Source organism: Lithobates pipiens, unplaced genomic scaffold (assembly GCF_037356315.1).
Source record: "Lithobates pipiens isolate NorthernLeopardFrog02 unplaced genomic scaffold, aLitPip1_a1.2 Scaffold_18, whole genome shotgun sequence".
NCBI classification, from domain to species: Eukaryota; Metazoa; Chordata; class Amphibia; order Anura; family Ranidae; genus Lithobates; species Lithobates pipiens.
In genome coordinates this window covers 219653914-219676915 of record NW_027507758.1, presented here as the reverse complement: position 1 = coordinate 219676915, position 23002 = coordinate 219653914, and the positions used below count along the sequence as shown (strand labels likewise).

Genomic DNA, 23002 nt, shown 5'->3' with positions numbered 1-23002 from the left:
GAAAGAGGAGAAAGAGTCTGCTTGACTGGGGAAAGTTTTTCTTTTAATTGCTACAACCTGCAGATTATGGGCAGTGCAGTCTTCTCTCTGCCTCCGCTCACCCCCTTCCTTCTGGGGAATTCTGACTGGGATGGCTCACCAACCCCATTGCAGCCAGACCCCAGGCTCCAGGACCAGCAGCCAGACCCCAGGACCAGCAGCCTAGCTCCAACAGCCAGATCCTTGGCCCTAGCAGCAAGATCCCCATGACCAGCAGCCCAACCCCAGCAACTGTGTGATCGGGCTGCAATTCATGGGCACTGGTATAGCTGCATTTAAAGGGGTTGTAAACTCTCATGTTTTTTCACCTTAATGCATCCTATGAGTTTTTGCAGGCTGGGGGCGTCTGAATCTGCTGCTATACTATTACTGATATCATAACACAGGGGCTAAATATGCACATACATAAAACATACAGATACTCCCCAATACAGATAGGTGTGGGTTGGGGAATTTTTTTTTTAACAATGAGGCTATATATTAACTGCGCCTTTGAGCAATATGAGTTTTATATACAAATACCTTATTAATCAATTGTGACCTTAATGAAAGGAAATAGATTTTACTATAAAGACTGCGATGTGTATCATACAAAGTTCATCCTCTCTTTTGGTGATATTTATGTTCCAATTGGGATGTGGTACACCATACTAGACCAGCCCATTTATTCTTTACCCTAAAGCCTAGTACACATCGGGTGACATCGAACTGTGTGTGCAGCAGCCGGTCCAACAGGGCCATGACAGGAAAAAAGGTCTGCTGATTGGCGCTCTGAGCAGATCTGAGCTGTTCTAGCGTGGGGGGGGGGGGGGGGTGTCCCTCTGTCAGAACACAATAGCACAGCAGGGAAGATCGCTGTACTAACATCAGATTTTTATTACAGAGGTTCCGACCTGAGCGGTCAATTTTTTTTTTGTTCAACACAACTAGTAATGTGTATGAGGTGGAACTGCTTTTTGCTATACATATTTCTCTTCTGTTCTTCCTCCTATTGGCATTTCAAAATCAAGGTTGTCTTCATTTTTACATTTTTTGCTGTTTTTTCTACATGGCAATTGAGATTTCTATTTCAGCTATCCCCCACTCCCATTCATTTTTATTTAAAAGCAAAATCGAAATACAATGGTTTTTGATAAACGTAATTTTATTTTATTGAAAGTTGACATTTTTTTAAACTTACTAGGGGTGCACTCAATGGAAATTTAGGTGCCAAAAACCAAAAATTTGTTTTTAAAAAATATTTTTTTTTTTTATATATAATTGTATTCTATTCAAATTAAATATTATCAATTTAAATTAATAGGAATTTATTGTTAGCCATTATTGGCACCTTTAGTGCAATAAAAGCTCGAGAAAAATGCAGTCTACAGTCTCTGACCATGTCTTGTATCATGTCTGCAATCTCTTACTTAACCACTTCCGGACAGCCGCACGCCGATGTCCATCCCTACTTTGGGGACGGCTATCGTTGTTATGGCAGCAGCTAGGAATACAAGTGACAGATTTTTATTTATTTAAACAGTGTAAAAATTAAAAGTAAAAGGTAAAATAAGAAAAAAATAAAAATTGTAAAATGTGCCCCGTTCCCGCCGAGCTCACGTGCAGAAGCGAACGCATACGTAAGTAGTGCCCGCATATGAAAACAGTGTTCAAACCACACGTGAGGTATCGCCACGATCGGTAGAGCAAGAGCAATAATTCTAGCCCTAGATCTCCTCTGTATCACAAAACATGCAAATGGTAGAATTTTTTCAATGTCGCCTATGGAGATTTTTAAGGGTAAAAGTTTGTCACCATCCCACAAGCGGGCGCAATTTTAAAGCGTGACATGTTGGGTATCAATTTACTCGGCGTAACATTATTTTTCACAATATAACAAGAAATTGGGTTAACTTTACTGCTGTCTTATTTTAAGACTGCTGTGCAAATATGGTGTGACAGAAAGTATTACAATGACAGCCATTTTATTTTCTAGAATGTTAGAAAAAAAATTTATAATGTTTGGGGGTTGTAAGTAACTTTCCAGCAAAAAAATAAAAAAAAATTGAACTTGTAAACACCACATCTAAAAAGGAGGCCCGGTCTTAGGCTGGATTCACACTGATGCATTTTTAGTGCTTTTTGCATTTTGCAGATTTGCACTACAGAAAGTGTTCCATAGGAAACCATGTTAAATGGACTGTAGTGAAATCTGCAAAATGCACTAAAACTGCATAGGTGTGAAACCAGCCTTAAAGTAGTTAAACACATTGCTAATAACATTAGCAGAATTTCCATTCAGTGCACCTCTAGCAGACATGATACAGGAGATGGTCAGAGACTGCAGACATGATACAAGAGATCAATGCAGCCTCAAAAGCACTCCTTCAGATGCAGCTTCCCCAGAGCCTAGATCAGAGCGGTGATCTCCCGCTGTGTCACAGAGCTGGATTTGAATTTCCCGGACTGGGTGGCCCCAGTAACAACGTCCCCCCGCTTCCTGTAATACATCACACTGATTCAAAGTTCCGGCATTGGATTAGTGTGCCATCCATCACAGGAGGCTGGACATTGTTACTGCCGCTGCACGAACAATTCAGCTCCGTGACACAGGGAGATCACCGTACTGCATGAGGAGGGAGGAGAGGGGCGGAGGATCGATGACACCCCCCGCAATGTGCGGAACCCAAGACGGACCCCTTTTCAGTGCCATTAATTGGCACATTTTCTTCTTTCTGTGGAAATTTCGGGGCACCACTAAAACTTACACTTACACTTTGTATCTTTGTATATTAAGTTCATAAACCATATTTTACAATAGAACATTCAATACAGGAAACATCCATGCTTTAATATATACTGTAACTTGCTGGAGAGCCCAGCATTCATTCTGTATTTGCTTACTGCTCTTACAAACTAAAAATCCAGATGGTTGCCATCTCTGCTAGGAAAGGAGTAGGGGGAAGGCATCTGTCTTGTTAATTGTCAACTGTTTTTGTGTTTACACCACTCCTGAAGCGCCTCAAAGATGCTGCTTGCAGGACTTTTTTTTTGCATCCTGCCAGTGCACAGTTCCAGTATGAAAGCACTCACTGGAGTGACAGCAGAGATGCTTTATATGCACTATTTTTAGCGCTATAGCACCTCAATGTGAAAGTAGCTATAAAGGGGACATACTAAAAGGAATGACAGAATGGAATGCCCATAGACTTTAACAGGGAGATGGAATGCCCATAGAGAATAATGGAACAAAGTGGAATGCCCATAGAGAATAATGGAAAAAAAATTCAGTTTGTGACACACTCTTTTGACATATAAATGTTTTTTTTTTTTTAAAGACCTACTTTTAAATATCAGTGGCCATGTTTAATATTGAGATTAGATGGGATTAATGTTGTTTTTTATGGCATAACAAAGGTAAATGACAGAGTGGAATGCCCATAGAGTATAATGGGAAGTAAAATATAAACTCATTTGCAAGCAAATCTGAGTGACATAGCAATTTATCCTTTACCACAGCTGTTCCTCAAGTAGAGTAGAAGATTGTAAGATTGGGATTATTTGGGATTACGGCTGTTTTATATTGAATTACAAACATATGACAGAGTAGAATGCCCATAGAGTAAAATGGGAAGCAAGGTGTGTCCTGGAGTCAAAACCATTGGTCATATCAGATCATTCTTTAGCAGACATACTCCCTATGTCCAGTGGTGATGTCCAAAATTCACATTAAGTGGGATTATTATTGGTTTCTATGGAATGACAAACATATGACAGAGTGGAATGCCCATAGAGTATAATGGGAAGCAAGATGTGACCTGGAGTCAGAATCATTGGTCATATCAGATCAATCTTTAGCAGACATACTCTCTATGTTCAGCAGTGATGTCCAAATTTCAAATTAAACGGGATTATTATTGTTTTATATGGAATGACAAGACATATGACAGAGTGGAATGCCCATAGAGTATAATGGGAAATAAAATCTAAACTAATTTTCAGGCAAATCTGAGTGACATAGCAATTTATCCTTTACCACAGCTGTTCCTCAAGTAGAGTAGCAGATTGTAAGGTTGAGATTATTTGGGATTACAGCTGTTTTCTATGGAATGACAGATAAATAATAGAAAGGAATGCCCATAGAGTATAATGGGAAGCAAGATGTGACCTGGAGTCAAAACCATTGTTCATATCAGATCAGTCTTTAGCAGACATACTCTCTATGTCCAGTGGTGATGTCCAAAATTCAGATTAAGTGGGATTATTATTGGATTCTATGGAATGACATACATATGACAGAGTGGAATGCCCATAGAGAATAATGGGAAGGAAGGTGTGACCTGGAGTCAGAACCATTGGTCATATCAGATCAATCTTTAGCAGTCATATTCTCTATGTCCAGTTGTGATGCCCAAAATTTAGATTAAGTGGGATTATTATTGGTTTCTATGGAATGACATACATATGACAGAGTAGAATGCCCATAGAGTATAATGGGAAGCAAGATGTGACCTGGAGTCAGAATCATTGGTCATATCAGATCAATCTTTAGCAGAAATACTCTCTATGTTTGTTAGTGATGTCCAAATTAGACATTAAGTGGGATTATTATTTTTTTCTATAGAATGACAGATAAATTATAAAAAGGAATGCCCATAGAGTATCATGGGTAGCAAGATGTGACCTGGAGTCAAAACCATTGGTCATATCAGATCAATCTTTAGCAGACATACTCTCTATGTCCAGTGGTGATGTCCAAAATTCACATTAAGTTGGATTATTATTGGTTTCTATGGAATGACAAACATATGACAGAGTGGAATGCCCATAGAGTATAATGGGAAGCAAGGTGTGACCTGGAGTCAGAACCATTGGTCATATCAGATCATTCTTTAGCAGACATACTCTCTATGTCCAGTGGTGATGTCCAAAATTCACATCAAGTGGGATTATTATTGGTTTCTATGGAATGACAGATAAATAATAGAAAGGAATGCCCATAGAGTATAATGGGAAGCAAGATGTGTCCTGGAGTCAAAACGATTGGTCCTATCAGATCAATCTTTAGCAGACATATTCTCTATGTCCAGTGGTGATGCCCAAAATTCACATTAAGTGGGATTATTATTGGTTTCTATGGAATGACAAACATATGACAGGGTGGAGTGCCCATAGAGTATAATGGGAAATAAAATCTAAACTAATTTTCAGGCAAATCTGAGTGACATAGCAATTTATCCTTTACCACAGCTGTTCCTCAAGTAGAGTAGCAGATTGTAAGGTTGAGATTATTTGGGATTACAGCTGTTTTCTATGGAATGGCAGATAAATAATAGAAAGGAATGCCCATAGAGTATAATGGAAAGCAAGATGTGACCTGGAGTCAAAACCATTGGTCATATCAGATCAGTCTTTAGCAGACATACTCTCTATGTCCAGTTGTGATGCCCAAAATTCAGATTAAGTGGGATTATTATTGGTTTCTATGGAATGACAAACATATGACAGAGTGGAATGCCCATAGAATATAATGGGAAGCAAGGTGTGACCTGGAGTCAAAACCATTGGTCATATCAGATCAATCTTTAGCAGACATACTCTCTACGTTCAGCAGTGATGTCCAAATTTGACATTAAACGAGATTATTATTGTTTTATATGGAATGACAAGACATATGACAGAGTGGAATGCCAAACTATGAACAGGTTAAGACAGGGATAAAAATCCTAAGGAACGCACTGGATAGTGCAGAAGGAATAATAATAATAGGAGGTGATTTGAATTTTATAATGGATATGAAAAGGGACACTACCAATATCAAATCTCAAAGGGAAAATAAACATCTAAAAGAATTTAAAGAATTATTAGATAAACATCAAATGGTTGATATATGGAGGGTACAACATCAAAAAGAAAAGAACTACACATATTACTCAAATGTTCATGACTCTTATCATAGGTTAGATTACTTTTTCCTGAACCAAAAGGGGCTATTGTTGAAACCAACAACAAATATAGGAGGGTTTTTATGGTCAGATCACGCACCCATATATTTAGAGTTAGCAATAACGGAATTTGTAAAAACAAGAGGAAGGTGGAGTTTGAATGACAACCTGCTTAAAGATAAAAAATGTTTTGAGGATATCCAGCGAGAGATAAGGGAATTTCAGTTAAATCACGATAAAGATGATACCTCACCCCCCATACAGTGGGAAGCTTTAAAATGCGTATTAAGAGGACTGTTCATCAAGCACGGAAGTAGAGTAAAAAGGGAAAAAGAGCAAAGGAAAACTCAATTGCTGTTGGAAATTGGGAGACTGGAAGATAAGCACAAACAGAAAATGAAGCCAGAGGATTATATACTCTTAAAAGATAAAAGAATTGAGCTACAGGCCGTGCTTGATGAGGAGTCTCTCCGGATAAGGGATAGGAATAAAACACATTGGTATCAATATGGAAATAAACCGGGGAAACTACTAGCAAAAACATTGAGAGACCAACAACCTACAACATCTATAGTAAAGATCTTAAAAACAAACGGGGAAATAACACACGATCCAGCTGAAATTATAAAAACATTTCAAAACTATTATGATAAACTATATAATATAGAAATACAGCAGGAAAATAAAAAGGAGGAAAGGGGGGAAGAGATTCGAAAATATGTTAACGAGACAGCCTTGCCCAGATTCTCTAGAGAAGCAATTGAGGAAATGGAAGAAAAAATCTCAAGGGAAGAGATACAACAGGCAATAGCCGAAATGGCCCTGGGAAAGAGCCCAGGACCAGACGGCTATACAGCAAGGTTTTATAAAGTATTTCAAAATCTAATTATACCCTTACTTGAAAAAACATATAACTCAATAACTAAAACGCAAACCTTTGCACCACAGAGTACAGAAGCTCACATTATACTTATTCCGAAACCAGAAAAAGATCATACATTAAGTAAAAACTTTCGCCCCATTTCATTAACAAATATCGATATTAGACTTTATTCAAAAATTATATCTAATAGATTAACCCCAAGAATGCCGGAACATATAAAGCTAGATCAAACAGGGTTTATAAAAGGGCGAGAAACCAGGGATAATATAATAAAGACATGTACGCTTATGGAATATGCTCAGAGAGCCGCCATCCCAGCCTGTTTATTAACTATAGATGCTGAGAAGGCTTTTGATAGGGTGGGATGGCGGTTCTTAGAAGAGGCATTATTACAGATAGGACTGGGCCCTAGGATGTTATGCAGAATTATGGCACTATATGCCAACTCAAGAGCCAAAATAAGAATAAACGGGATGCTTTCAGAGTTTATAAAGGTATCAAATGGGACCCGTCAAGGATGCCCCCTATCTCCTTTATTATATATAATAGTAATGGAACATCTAATTAATGCAATAAGGGAAAATAAAGATATACAAGGGATTAAAATTAGAGATAAGGAGTATAAATTGGCAGTATACGCTGATGATTTATTACTTTATATAACAAATCCTATTATAACAATCCCTAATATAATAAAAGAACTTGATAAATTTGGGGAATTAAGTAACTTCAAGGTAAATTACGAAAAATCTGAAATGATGAATATTACTTTAGAAGATAAAATGCAATCACTTTTACAAAAAGATTTTCCGTTTAAATGGCAGAAAGAGATGATTAAATATTTGGGCATCATGATTCCGAAGGATCTGAAGCAGATACAAGAACTCAATCATAATGTGATTATACGTAAAGTAATAAAACAATTGCAAAAATATGAAAGAATAACACAATCATGGTTAGGGAGAATAAATATAGTAAAAATGGAATTATTACCAAAGGTCTTATATGTATTCCAAACGCTACCCATTGCTTTATCTAAGAGGATAATGATGGATTTAAGGAAGGCTATAAATAGTTTTATATGGACAAAAAAAACCTCCCGAATAAAAAGAGAAACATTAACTAGAACAAAAGAAAATGGAGGTTTGGCTTTACCTGATTTTTTAAAATATATGCAAGCGGCATCATTGATTAGAATTATAAATTGGCAACATGACAGTAAAAATAAACAATGGGTAATGCTGGAAGAGGATATTGCAGGTATACAGTTAAAATTCCTGCCATGGATAAGACCTGAACTAAGGGAGAAAAAAAAGGAACTACCAATTTTTGTGAGAGCTACTTTAAAAATATGGGATGCGGTGCTCAAAAAAGGAAAGCTATCCTCCAGGACTGGACCCTTGTCCCCATTGATATCTAACCCAGAATTTAAGCCAGCAATGGAAAGTGTTAGCTATTTGAAATGGAATAAGATGGAGAATATAAGACTGATCCAGATCCTGGTGGATGGTAATATGCCTAGTTTAAGCGATCTTGGATTAGAAATAAAAAAACACTGGTTGCAATATCACCAACTAGAAACATTTATTGAAACCAATATAAATTTAATAAATAGACCATTAACTAAATTTGAGCAGATAATATTAAAGGAGCAGAACCATAAAAATAAACTATCTAAAATATACGAATCACTGTTACCCACAGGAGATATTAGAGACTTAATAGGAATAAAAAAGTGGGAAGAAGAGTTAGGAGAGATAATTGTAGAAGAAGAATGGAAAAAAATATTAGGAATAATACACAAAACCACAACGGCATTAAAACATCAAGAACGAAACTATAAAGTAACAATGAGATGGTATTGGAGTCCAGTGGCACTAAAAATAATTAATAAAGGCAACACAGATAAATGCTGGAGATGTGGGATAGAAAAAGGGACAATGGAGCATATTTGGTATAGTTGTAAGAAAGTAAAAAATTTCTGGTTAAGGATTTTTGAGATATATCAAAAAGTGACTGGAAAAAGACTGACTCCAGACGTGAAGATAGCATTATTTTCTCTTACGTCAGATACAGTACACAATATGAAACAGGGGATAATACAACATATGACAACAGCAGCTAGAACAATAATAGCACGTAAATGGAAAGAAACTATGAGTCCAACAATAGGAGAATGGATATGTGAAATGAACGAAATATGCTTTATGGAAAAACAAATAAGAGTAGAAGGATATATAAATAATCAACTACCAATTGTATGGAAACAATGGGAAGAGTTTAGGTCCTCTAGTGGAATGAGGGAATACTTATAATGTGGGGTGGGGGAGGGGGAGGGGAGAGAGAGGATAGGAGGGGGGAAATGGGATATTAGAGGGAGGGGGGATAGATAGGGAGGGGGGGAAGGAGGGAAAGATGTTAAGAAGAGAGGGGGGGGGGGGTTTCCTTTTTTTCTTTTTTTTTCTTTTTTTTTTTTTTTTTTTATTATTATTTTTGAGTGTATGGGGATATGTTAGTAAATGTATTATATATTGAGAGAGTTTTTTATGTATGATGTAGTAAATGTACCAGAATGTATTATGGATAATTTTGAAAAAGAATAATAAAGAGAAAATTTGAAACAAAATTCAGATTAAGTGGGATTATTATTGGATTCTATGGAATGACATACATATGACAGAGTGGAATGCCCATAGAGAATAATGGGAAGGAAGGTGTGACCTGGAGTCAGAACCATTGGTCATATCAGATCAATCTTTAGCAGTCATATTCTCTATGTCCAGTGGTGATGCCCAAAATTCAGATTAAGTGGGATTATTATTGGTTTCTATGGAATGACATACATATGACAGAGTGGAATGCCCATAGAGAATAATGGGAAGCAAGATGTGACCTGGAGTCAGAACCATTGGTCATATCAGATCAATCTTTAGCAGACATACTCTCTATGTTTGTTAGTGATGTCCAAATTAGACATTAAGTGGGATTATTATTATTTTTTTATAGAATGACAGATAAATTATAAAAAGGAATGCCCATAGAGTATCATGGGTAGCAAGATGTGACCTGGAGTCAAAACCATTGGTCATATCAGATCAATCTTTAGCAGACATACTCTCTATGTTCAGCAGTGATGTCCAAATTTCAAATTAAACAGTATTATTATTGTTTTATATGGAATGACAAGACATATGACAGAGTGGAATGCCCATAGAGTATAATGGGAAATAAAATCTAAACTCATTTTCAGGCAAATCTGAGTGACATAGCAATTTATCCTTTACCACAGCTGTTCCTCAAGTAGAGTAGCAGATTGTAAGGTTGAGATTATTTCAGATTACAGCTGTTTTCTATGGAATGACAGATAAATAATAGAAAGGAATGCCCATAGAGTATCATGGGGAGAATGATGTGACCTGGAGTCAAAACCATTGGTCAAATCAGATCATTCTTTAGCAGACATACTCTCTATGTCCAGTGGTGATGTCCAAAATTCACATTAAGTGGGATTATTATCGGTTTCTATGGAATGACAGATAAATAATAGAAAGGAATGCCCATAGAGTATAATGGGAAGCAAGGTGTGACCTGGAGTCAGAACCATTGGTCATATCACATCAATCTTTAGCAGACATACCCTTCTATGTCCAGTGGTGATGTCCAAAATTCACATTAAGTGGGATTATTATTGGTTTCTATGGAATGACAGATAAATAATAGAAAGGAATGCCCATAGAGTATAATGGGAAGCAAGATGTGACCTGGAGTCAAAATTATTGGTCATATCAGATCAATCTTTAGCAGACATACTCTCTATGTTCAGCAGTGATGTCCAAATTTCAAATTAAAACGGGATTATTATTGTTTTATATGGAATGACAAGACATATGACAGAGTGGAATGCCCATAGAGTATAATGGGAAATAAAATCTAAACTCATTTTCAGGCAAATCTGAGTGACATAGCAATTTATCCTTTACCACAGCTGTTCCTCAAGTAGAGTAGCAGATTGTAAGGTTGAGATTATTTGGGATTACAGCTGTTTTCTATGGAATGACAGATAAATAATAGAAAGGAATGGCCATAGAGTATAATGGGAAGCAAGATGTGACCTGGAGTCAAAACCATTGGTCATATCAGATCAGTCTTTAGCAGACATACTCTCTATGTCCAGTGGTGATGTCCAAAATTCAGATTAAGTGGGATTATTATTGGTTTCTATGGAATGACAGATAAATAATAGAAAGGAATGCCCATAGAGTATCATGGGGAGCAAGATGTGACCTCGAGTCAGAACCATTGGTCATATCAGATCAATCTTTAGCAGACATACTCTCTATGTTCAGCAGTGATGTCCAAATTTCAAATTAAACGGGATTATTATTGTTTTATATGGAATGACAAGACATATGACAGAGTGGAATGCCCATAGAGTATAATGGGAAGTAAAATCTAAACTCATTTGCAGGCAAATCTGAGTGACATAGCAATTTATCCTTTACTACAGCTGTTCCTCAAGTAGAGTAGCAGATTGTAAGGTTGAGATTATTTGGGATTACAGCTGTTTTCTATGGAATGACATACATATGACAGAGTGGAATGCCTATAGAGTATAATGGGAAGCAAGATGTGACCTGGAGTCAACACCATTGGTCATATCAGATCATTCTTTAGCAGACATACTCTCTATGTCCAGTGGTGATGTCCAAAATTCACATTAAGTGGGATTATTATTGGTTTCTATGGAATGACAAACATATGACAGAGTGGAATGCCCATAGAATATAATGGGAAGCAAGGTGTGACCTGGAGTCAAAACCATTGGTCATATCAGATCAATCTTTAGCAGACATACTCTCTACGTTCAGCAGTGATGTCCAAATTTGACATTAAACGAGATTATTATTGTTTTATATGGAATGACAAGACATATGACAGAGTGGAATGCCCATAGAATATAATGGGAAGTAAAATATAATCTCATTTGCAGGCAAATCTGAGAGACATAGCATTTTCACCTTTCCCACAGCTGTTCCTCAAGTAGAGTAGCAGTTTGTAAGGTTGAGATTATTTGGGATTACAGCTGTTTTCTATGGAATGACAGATAAATGATGGAAAGGAATGCCCATATAGTAGAATGGGAACCAAGATGTGACCTGGAGTCAAAATCTTTCAGCATACCAAATAAATCCTTAGCAGATATAGTATCCAAGTTTAGTGGCACGATTTTAAATCGAGTGTGTATGGATTTTAATTGTTTTATAAGGAATGAAAGAAGAAAATGCCCACAGAGCAGCCCTCAAAAATTACACTCGCCTGCTCACATTTTGCGAGTGGATTTTGAGGGCTGGCAGATGTGGGCTGCCTGGGGGGGCCAGCACCACCAGTGGCGGCCCGCCCATAGGGGGCGCCCGGGCGCCGCCCCCCCTCCCCCTAGGTGTAAAAAAAATAAAAGTAAAAAAAAACTAAAATAAAAAAAACGGGCCCTTTTAGACATAATGAAAAAAAAAAAAAAGTCATTTAACATAGTGTACTGTGGCGCCGGTCACAGTGCACTATGAGAAGCGCCACGTCGATGCAATCACAAGATTGCATCCATGGCGCTTCATTTGCGGGTTAAAAACCCGCCTTGCGGCGCTCTGCAGAACGCCGACTAGCTTCCGCCCGTAAAATCATTGTGATTCTACGGGCGGGAGCATTGTCAATCTTAGACAGGCAGGTCACTTCCGGCTTTCGGCTGCTTCACGAAACCCGGAAGTGACGTCGGCAGCTCCGTTCCTCAGCCCGAGCGGAGCTGCAAGACAGTGAGGCAGGAGGTGAGTCACCGCATAAAGGCTTTCTAGTTTCTACTTTGTTGAGAATGTTCATGCATTTAGCTGAATGAATGGAAAAAAAGCTTTCACAGCCAGAAAGCTTTCCCCAGGCCAGGCGACTTTTGCCGTGGCCAATCAGAGAATGAGCTCTGAAAGGGGAACTCCACGCCAAATTTCTGAAAAAAAATTTGACGTGGGTTCCCCCTCCGAGAGCATACCAGGCCCTTAGGTCTGGTATGGATTCCAAGGGGAACCCCCTACGCCGAAAAAGCGGCGTGGGGGTCCCCCCCAGATCCACACCAGACCCTTATCCGAGCACGCTACCCGACAAGGCCGCCGAAGTCGGAAGAAGAGGCGGGCGGCGAGGAAGAAAGCCGGGCTCCTCCGCTAGCAAAAGAGCTACAAGAAGATAGCGGAGGAGTCCGGCGAGAAGACCCCCGAAGACGGAAGACCCCCGGAGCTGTGCAATAAAATATTTTAACCCTGTGTTGTGTTTTTTTTTGTACTTTTTTTCACAGGTGAATGGGTAGAGGTACATTGTACCCCATACTCATTCACACAGGGTGGGGGGCCGGTATCCGGGGCCCCCTTATTAAAGGGGGCTCCCGGATTCCGATAAGCCCCCGCCCGCAGACCCCGTTAACCAACGGCCAGGGTTGTCGGGAAGAGGCCCTTGTCCTCATCAACATGGGGACAAGGTGCTTTGGGGTGGGGGGGCAGCCCGCCCCCCCTCCCCCAAGGCACCCCCCCATGTTGAGGGCACGTGGCCTGGTACAGCTCAGGAGGGGGGGCCGCCCGCTCGTCCCCACCCCCTTTCCTGGCCAGCCGGGTAGTGTGCTCGGATAAGGGTCTGGTGTGGATCTGGGGGGGACCCCCACGCCGTTTTTTCGGCGTAGGGGGTTCCCCTTGGAATCCATACCAGACCTAAGGGCCTGGTATGCTCTCAGAGGGGGAACCCACGTCAAATTTTTTTTCAGAAATTTGGCGTGGAGTTCCCCCTTCAGAGCTCATTCTCTGATTGGCCACGGCAAAAGTCGCCTGGCCTGGGGAAAGCTTTCTGGCTGTGAAAGCTTTTTTTCCATTCATTCAGCTAAATGCATGAACATTCTCAACAAAGTAGAAACTAGAAAGCCTTTATGCGGTGACTCACCTCCTGCCTCACTGTCTTGCAGCTCCGCTCGGGCTGAGGAACGGAGCTGCCGACGTCACTTCCGGGTTTCGTGAAGCAGCCGAAAGCCGGAAGTGACCTGCCTGTCTAAGATTGACAATGCTCCCGCCCGTAGAATCACAATGATTTTACGGGCGGAAGCTAGTCGGCGTTCTGCTGTGCGCCGCAAGGCGGGTTTTTAACCCGCAAATGAAGCGCCATGGATGCAATCTTGTGATTGCATCGACGTGGCGCTTCTCATAGTGCACTGTGACCGGCGCCACAGTACACTATGTTAAATTGTTAAATGACATTTTTTTTTTTAAATGTCTTAAAGGGCCCGTTTTTTTTTTTTTAACTTTTTTTTTTAACTTTTTTTTTAACTTTTTTTTTTTACTTTATTTTTTACACCTAGGGGGAGGGGGGCGGCGCCCGGGCGCCCCCTATGGGCGGGCCGCCACTGGTGGTGCTGGCCCCCCAGGCAGCCCACATCTGCCAGCCCTCAAAATCCACTCGCAAAATGTGAGCAGGCGAGTGTAATTTTTGAGGGCTGCTCTGTGGGCATTTTCTTCTTTCATTCCTTATAAAACAATTAAAATCCATACACACTCGATTTAAAATCGTGCCACTAAACTTGGATACTATATCTGCTAAGGATTTATTTGGTATGCTGAAAGATTTTGACTCCAGGTCACATCTTGGTTCCCATTCTACTATATGGGCATTCCTTTCCATCATTTATCTGTCATTCCATAGAAAACAGCTGTAATCCCAAATAATCTCAACCTTACAAACTGCTACTCTACTTGAGGAACAGCTGTGGAAAAGGTGAAAATGCTATGTCTCTCAGATTTGCCTGCAAATGAGATTATATTTTACTTCCCATTATATTCTATGGGCATTCCACTCTGTCAAATGTCTTGTCATTCCATATAAAACAATAATAATCTCGTTTAATGTCAAATTTGGACATCACTGCTGAACGTAGAGAGTATGTCTGCTAAAGATTGATCTGATATGACCAATGATTCTGACTCCAGGTCACACCTTGCTTCCCATTATATTCTATGGGCATTCCACTCTGTCATATGTTTGTCATTCCATAGAAACCAATAATAATCCCACTTAATGTGAATTTTGGACATCACCACTGGACATAGAGAGTATGTCTGCTAAAGAATGATCTGATATGACCAATGGTGTTGACTCCAGGTCACATCTTGCTTCCCATTATACTCTATGGGCATTCCACTCTGTCATATGTATGTCATTCCATAGAAAATAATAATAATCCAACTTAATGTGAATTTTGGACATCACCACTGGACATAGAGAGTATGTCTGCTAAAGATTGATCTGATAAGACCAATGGTTTTGACTCCAGGTCACATCTTGCTTCCCATTATACTCTATGGGCATTCCTTTCTATTATTTATCTGTCATTCCATAGAAACCAATAATAATCCCACTTAATGTGAATTTTGGACATCACCACTGGACATAGAGGGCATGTCTGCTAAAGATTGATCTGATATGACCAATGGTTTTGACTCCAGGTCACATCTTGCTTCCCATTATACTCTATGGGCATTCCTTTCTATTATTTATCTGTCATTCCATAGAAACCAATAATAATCCCACTTAATGTGAATTTTGGACATCACCACTGGACATAGAGGGCATGTCTGCTAAAGATTGATGTGATATGACCAATGGTTCTGACTCCAGGTCACACCTTGCTTCCCATTATACTCTATGGGCATTCCTTTCTATTATTTATCTGTCATTCCATAGAAAACAGCTGTAATCTGAAATAATCTCAACCTTACAATCTGCTACTCTACTTGAGGAACAGCTGTGGTAAAGGATAAATTGCTATGTCACTCAGATTTGCCTGAAAATGAGTTTAGATTTTATTTCCCATTATACTCTATGGGCATTCCACTCTGTCATATGTCTTGTCATTCCATATAAAACAATAATAATACCGTTTAATTTGAAATTTGGACATCACTGCTGAACATAGAGTATGTCTGCTAAAGATTGATCTGATATGACCAATGGTTCTGACTCCAGGTCACATCTTGCTTCCCATTATTCTCTATGGGCATTCCACTCTGTCATATGTATGTCATTCCATAGAAACCAATAATAATCCCACTTAATGTGAATTTTGGGCATCACCACTGGACATAGAGAATATATCTGCTAAAGATTGATCTGATGGGACCAATCGTTTTGACTCCAGGACACATCTTGCTTCCCATTATACTCTATGGGCATTCCTTTCTATTATTTATCTGTCATTCCATAGAAACCAATAATAATCCCACTTAATGTGAATTTTGGACATCACCACTGGACATAGAGGGTATGTCTGCTAAAAATTGATGTGATATGACCAATGGTTCTGACTCCAGGTCACATCTTGCTTCCCATTATTCTCTATGGGCATTCCACTCTGTCTTATGTATGTCATTCCATAGAAACCAATAATAATCCCACTTAATCTGAATTTTGGGCATCACCACTGGACATAGAGGGTATGTCTGCTAAATATTGATCTGATATGACCAATGGTTCTGACTCCAGGTCACACCTTGCTCCCCATTATACTCTATGGGCATTCCATTCTGTCATATGTATGTCATTCCATAGAAACCAATAATAATCCCACTTAATCTGAATTTTGGGCATCACAACTGGACATAGAGAGTATGTCTGCTAAAGATTGATCTGATAGGACCAATGGTTTTGACTCCGGGTCACATCTTCCTTCCCATTATACTCTATGGGCATTCCATTCTGTCATATGTTTGTCATTCCATAGAAAACAGCCGTAATCCCAAATAATCTCAACCTTACAATCTGCTACTCTACTTGAGGAACAGCTGTGGCAAAGGATAAATTGCTATGTCTCTCAGATTTGCCTGCAAATGAGTTTAGATTTTATTTCCCATTATACTCTATGGGCATTCCACTCTGTCATATGTCTTGTCATTCCATATAAAACAAAAATAATCCCATTTAATTTCAAATTTGGACATCACTGCTGCAAATAGAGAGTATGTCTGCTAAAGATTGATCTGATATGACCAATGGTTCTGACTCCAGGTTACATCTTGCTTCCCATTATATTCTATCGGCATTCCACTCTGTCATATGTATGTCATTCCATAGAAACCAATAATAATCCCACTTAATGTGAATTTTGGGCATCACCACTGGACATAGGGAGTATGTCTGCTAAAGATTGATCTGATATGACCAATGGTTTTGACTCCAGGTCACATCTTGCTCCCCATTATACTCTATGGGCATTCCATTCTGTCATATGTTTGTCATTCCATAGAAAACAGCCGTAATCCCAAATAATCTCAATCTTACAATCTTCTACTCTACTTGAGGAACAGCTGTGGTAAAGGATAAATTGCTATGTCACTCAGATTTGCTTGCAAATGAGTTTATATTTTACTTCCCATTATACTCTATGGGCATTCCACTCTGTCATTTACCTTTGTTATGCCATAAAAAACAACATTAATCCCATCTAATCTAATATTAAACATGGCCACTGATATTTAAAAGTAGGTCTTTAAAAAAAAAAAACATTTATATGTCAAAAGAGTGTGTCACAAACTGAATTTTTTTTTCCATTATTCTCTATGGGCATTCCATCTCCCTGTTAAAGTCTATGGGCATTCCATTCTGTCATTCCTTTTAGTATGTTCCGCTATAAAGTAATGCAGTGCCATGTAGCAAAAAAAAAAAAAAGGCCTGGTCATTAAGGAGGTAAATCCTTCCAAGGCTGAAGTGGTTTAAAAAAAAAAAAAATTATATATATATATATATATATATATATATATATATATATATATATATATATATATAATAGGGATGAGCTCAGGTGTGTTTGCATGGAACACAGGCAGAGCCTGTCAGTGAGTGCTGCGCTGCGCTAATCACAGGCAGTGAGACATTGCCTCAATGTGCGGCTGCAGAGATCGAGCAATGTCTCACTGCCTGTGATTAGCGCTGCGCTCACTTCCTGGCGGGCTCTGTACGTGTTCCATGCGAACACACCTGAGCTCATCCCTATGGAGAAGTCTCTCTGGGGGGAGTGACCCCTCAATAAATAAGCAGACATGTAAGGTCTGCTTTAAGCAGCCACTTAGCTACTCCACATCTGCCGTCCATAAAAGTGGGCTGAGGGCAGAATGGGAAAACCAAGTTCTTACATAGTAGTAAGTAAATTCCTTCTCCACTTTTAGGACGCACACCACAGACTTCAGCTCTCACACAGGTCCAGTTCTAAGAACCCAACCTCCCACAGACTTGTTTCCTTTTTAGCAGTTACACCCACAAGAAATAAGGAAATGGCGTTCACCTGCAGGGCCTGTCAGGAAAACGTGTTTGTACATAGTCAAGTAGACACTTCACTCCGAAAAGAACAGAAATAAACGTCACCAAGTGGAGCCGGTGTTCCGTCAGAATCGGCGACCCGTCGGATTCGGTAACGGAAGTGACGTTCCATCACTACACTGCGACGACCGGAAGTGACGCATTTTTATTGCGTAATATACTTATAGAATATTCCTCGGGTTTACCAAAACATAAAACGTCTAAATAAAAGTGACTGTCAACAGTATGGGAAAAAAAATTTCAAAACGAATTGGCCAGAAAGAGATATGACAGAGCCCACGGACTTCCTTCCCTTAACAATAATGGCGGCTCAGCTATCTAGGGTGCGTAGGCTGCCATGTTGACCGGAAGTTCGGAGAGTGACAGTTCTCACCTGCGGAAGGGTTAGTCGTGATTGTTGTAAACATGACTGAAACCAGTGCGTGGGCCCTTCGCCTGAGGAGGCAGTTGGAATACAACAATTTCAATGCAGAACAGTACGTGAAGGTCCTGTCGCAGCAGTCAGACGGAGATCGGGACTTACAGGAGCATCAGCAGCGTATACAGAGCCTGGCAGATGAGACAGCACAGAGCCTTAAGCGCAATGTCTACCAGAATTACCGGCAGTTCATTGAAACCGCCCGAGAGATCAGTTACCTGGAGGGAGAGATGTACCAACTCAGCCACATCCTGACTGAGCAGAAAGGCATCATGGAGAGCGTGGCCCAGACTCTGCTACATACCGACCGCACCGAGGCCGCCCGGGAGCTGCAGGCGGCTTTCCACAAGGAGGCTGAGGAGGGAAAAGTCAGGAACCTGACAACCCTACTGGAGAAGGTGGAGGGCTGCAAAAACCTGCTTGAGACTCCAGGGAGGTAAGGGTATAATAAGACACCAGTGATCCGCTGGGTATATGGCATAAGTGACCTCCTGGGTGTAGGGCATGTCTGACCCGCAGGGTATAGGATATGGGCAGGCTGCTAGGTATAGGAGGTCTGGGTGACTTGCTGGGTATAAGACAGCATATTGGGAAGACAGTTTTCAGGGATCTGAAGGTTTATGGTATGGGTGAACAAATCGAAAAGCTGGAGGTGTCTTACAATTCAGATGTACCATCTCTTTAAAATTCTGTTTATGTATTTAAATAAATTGGTAGTGCAAGGAGGAAAGGCATAATAGAAAATTGTATCAAATACTTAGACCCCTTTCACACTGGGGCGTTTTTCAGGCGTTTTTCATGCGCTTTAGCGTTAAAAAAAGCGCCTGAAAGAAGCCGCAACTGCAATCCCAATGTAAAAGCCTGAGTGCTTTCACACCGAGATCCCTTTCACACTGGGACGTTTTTCAGGCGCTTTAGCGTAAAAAAAAAAAAAAGCGCCTGAAAGAAGCTGCAACTGCAATCCCAATGTAAAAGCCGGAGTGCTTTCACACCGAGGCGCTGCGCTGGCAGGGCGTCAAAAAAAGTCCTGCAAGCAGCTTCTTTGCAGCGCTTTTGGAGCGGTGAATACAACGCTCCTAAAGCGCCCCTTCCCATTGAAATCAATGGGAAGCGCCTGTAAAACGCCTGAAAAACGCTATTGGCAGCAGCATTTTGTGGGCGCTTTTAACCCTTTATTTGGCCACTAGCAGGGGTTAAAAGCGCCCCAATAACGCTCGAAAAACGCTGGTAAAGCGCTGCTAGTTTAAGCGGCGCTTTTCGAGCGTTTTTCGGCGCTGACATTGTGAACGGGCTCTTAAAGCAATTGGGCTTTCACATTGGGACTGCAGATGAGGCTTCTTTCAAGCGCTTTACAGGCGCTTTTTTTAACGCTAAAGCGCTTGAAAAACGCCCCAGTGTGAAAGGGGTCTTAAAGTAATTTTTCCTTTCCTGGTGCCAGTCCATGGCAGCATGCATTTTATTTATTAGCGCTGGGAAGCTACACATCGTGTGTGTGTGTGTGTGTGTATATATATATATATATATATATATATATATATATATATATATATCACATCAGTCCCTGCCCTTAAGGAACTTGCATTCTAAAGTCCCTAACTAACATTCATACATACACATACTAGGGCCAATTTAAACAGGAACCAATAACCTGCCAGCAAGTCTTTTGGAGCGTGACAGGAACCACAGTACCCAGAGGAAGCCCACACAGACACAGGGAGAACATGCAAACTCCAGGCAGGTAGTGTCATGGTTGAGATTGGAACCGACGACCTTAGTGCCGCTAGGCAGAAGTGCTAATCACTTAGCCACTGTGCTGCCCTACATGGTCATATGCTGCCATGTTGGGGTCAGGAAAAAACAGAAAATTATTGCAAATACTTGCTGTAATTTTCCTTTCTTGGAAATCCATACTATCACTTGTATGCTGCCATGTTGGCACAGAAAAACAATTTAATGCGGGAATTTAGTGAGCACAGAAGGAGGCTAGAGTTTGGGCAGAATTTTGCCCTATTTAGTGTGGTTTTTCTTTCTGTTTAGACACTATGCACAAGGGTGTCAAAATACATGCGTCCATATGTGTTAGAAGCTTATTTCTAAACACATCTAGAAGCATGTAATCGAATGCTTTGCTATGTATGAATTCACACCTAAACATTCAGCTGCATCTAGGAGCCTTCAGTATAGCTGCTATATAATACAATGATATTCCCACATTGCCAAATGTGTGTGTTTTTTTAACAGTATGCTGCAACACTGAAGGAATATAAGAACCCAGAGAATATATAAAGTGAAGGTAGTGCTGCGCTACAAACCTAAATACTGTGTGTAATAAATGCAAAGGTGCTCAATGAAAGATATGGTTGAAAGAGGTAATGTTCTAAGGTCAATATATATCCAGTCATAGGCAGTATAAAAACATGTCGCATGCTGTGCGATTTCTTTGGATAAAAGTGTATCAATAAGACAATAAAAGTATATCAAACAAAAGATTCTTCGTAGAACAGTGATAGGAAATATATCCATATGGTGTGCACATGAAGTGAAAAAAACGGTGCTCAAAAAGAAGGTGCACTACTATTGCAATAAATCCTGAAGGAATAGGTAAAATCCTAAAAGGCATATAAAAGTATACAAAAACGTTTCCTCCATATTGGTATATGCTGCAAATGTTCTTATAGGTGAAAGCAAAAAAGACAAGTAGTGTCCATATAAGGTGCAAGGTAGATAAGTGGCTGTATATTAGTAGTGTCAGCATAAAATTACAAAGTGCTGGTGCTGCTAACAAGCCTCTGGCATAAAGTGCTGATGATAGGTGACTTCCTGGTTCCTGTGCAGAGTAATGTATAGATGTACCCTTACCTTACCGCTGTAAGGTAACAGCATGTGGGTATATCTCAATGTGTTTCTTGGCAGCCTCCCAATCAAAAATTTACACCCTTAGAAAGCCTGAAGGCAGTGCTTGGATTTCGGGGTCACGTGCGTGGCTAGGCTCCCAAAAAGTCTCACGCATGTGGTATCCCCGTACTCGGGAGAAGCAACAGAATGTATTTTGGGGTGTAATTTCACATATGCCCATGTCATGTTTGAGCAATATATCATTTAGTGACAACTTTGTGCAAAAAAAATAATAATGATTTGTCTTTTTCCCGCAACTTGTGTCGCAATTTAAAATATTTAATGAACTCAACATGCCTCTCAGCAAATAGCTTCGGGTGTATACTTTCCAAAATAGGTCATTTGGCAGGTTTTTGAATTGTCCTGGCATTTTATGCACAACATTTAGGAGCTTATGTCACACATCACCCACTCTTCTAACCACTTGAAGACAAAGCCCTTTCTGCCACTTTTTGTTTCCATGAAAAAAACTATTTTTTTTTTTGCAAGAAAATTACTTTGAATCCCCAAACATAGACATAAATAAATCCGTGCTGCAGCTGAATGGCCTAAAAAATATAGGCTGAAGCATGGGGGCATCCACCCCAAAATAAAAAAAAAAGTGTTTTCCTCAAAAAAAAATGCGTTTGAAAAATCGCTGCACAAATACTGTGCAAAAAAAAAAATGAAACACTGACCATTTTAATCTGTAGGGCCTTTGCGTAAAGAAAAAAAAATATTTTATATAAAAAAAAAAATATATATATATATATATATATTTTTTTTTTATATAAAATATATTTTTTTCTTTACGCAAAGGCCCTACAGATTAAAATGGTCAGTGTTTCATTTTTTTTTACATTTTTTTTTTTTTGCACAGTATTTGTGCAGCGATTTTTCAAACGCATTTTTTTTGAGGAAATAAACACTTTTTTTTATTTTAATGCACTAAAACACACTATATTACCCAAATGTTTGATGAAATAAAAAAGATGATCTTAGGCCAAGTACATAGATACCAAACACTGCATGCTTTAAAATTGCGCACAAGCGTCCAGTGGCGACAAACTACATACATTTTAAAAGCCTTTACAGGTTACCACTTTAGATTTACAGAGTAGGTCTGCTGCTAAAATTACTACCCTCAATCTGACCTTCGTGGTGATACCTCACATGCATGGTGCAATTGCTGTTTACATTTGACGCCAGACCGACATTTGCGTTCATCTTTGTGCGAGAGCAGGGGTGTTTGTTTGTTTTGTTTTTTTATCTTATTTTTTAATTGTTGCTTTTCATTTCTTTCATCAAGCTTCCGGTTTCTTAGGCCATAGAGATGATTGGACGATTAGAGCCATTCTGGTCTCTGATCAGCTCTATGGTCAGCTGGCAGAACCCCCGGCTGCATTCTCAGGTTCCCCATTGAGAGCCAGAGAAAACCATCCCCCACTAATTAGCAGCAAGGATTGCTGGTATAACCACTCA

At 39.6% G+C, this 23002-nt stretch overlaps 2 protein-coding genes across 3 annotated transcripts in view; one reads left to right on the top strand and one right to left on the bottom strand.

The window, feature by feature from the left end:
* Window positions 1-18343, bottom strand: part of NTPCR (nucleoside-triphosphatase, cancer-related) — a 175361-nt gene extending 157018 nt beyond the window's left edge. For both annotated transcript variants that reach the window (XM_077486577.1, XM_077486578.1), the window contains exon 1: window positions 18194-18343. In XM_077486577.1, the coding sequence (XP_077342703.1) occupies window positions 18194-18227 (34 nt within the window). In that variant the 5' untranslated portion in view covers window positions 18228-18343. The remainder of the gene's footprint in view (window positions 1-18193) is intronic.
* Window positions 18344-18562: 219 nt separating this feature from the next.
* EXOC8 (exocyst complex component 8) overlaps window positions 18563-23002 on the top strand; it is a 54599-nt gene continuing 50159 nt past the window's right edge. The window contains exon 1 of the mRNA XM_077486576.1: window positions 18563-19082. Within this exon, the coding sequence (XP_077342702.1) occupies window positions 18634-19082 (449 nt within the window). The 5' untranslated portion in view covers window positions 18563-18633. The remainder of the gene's footprint in view (window positions 19083-23002) is intronic.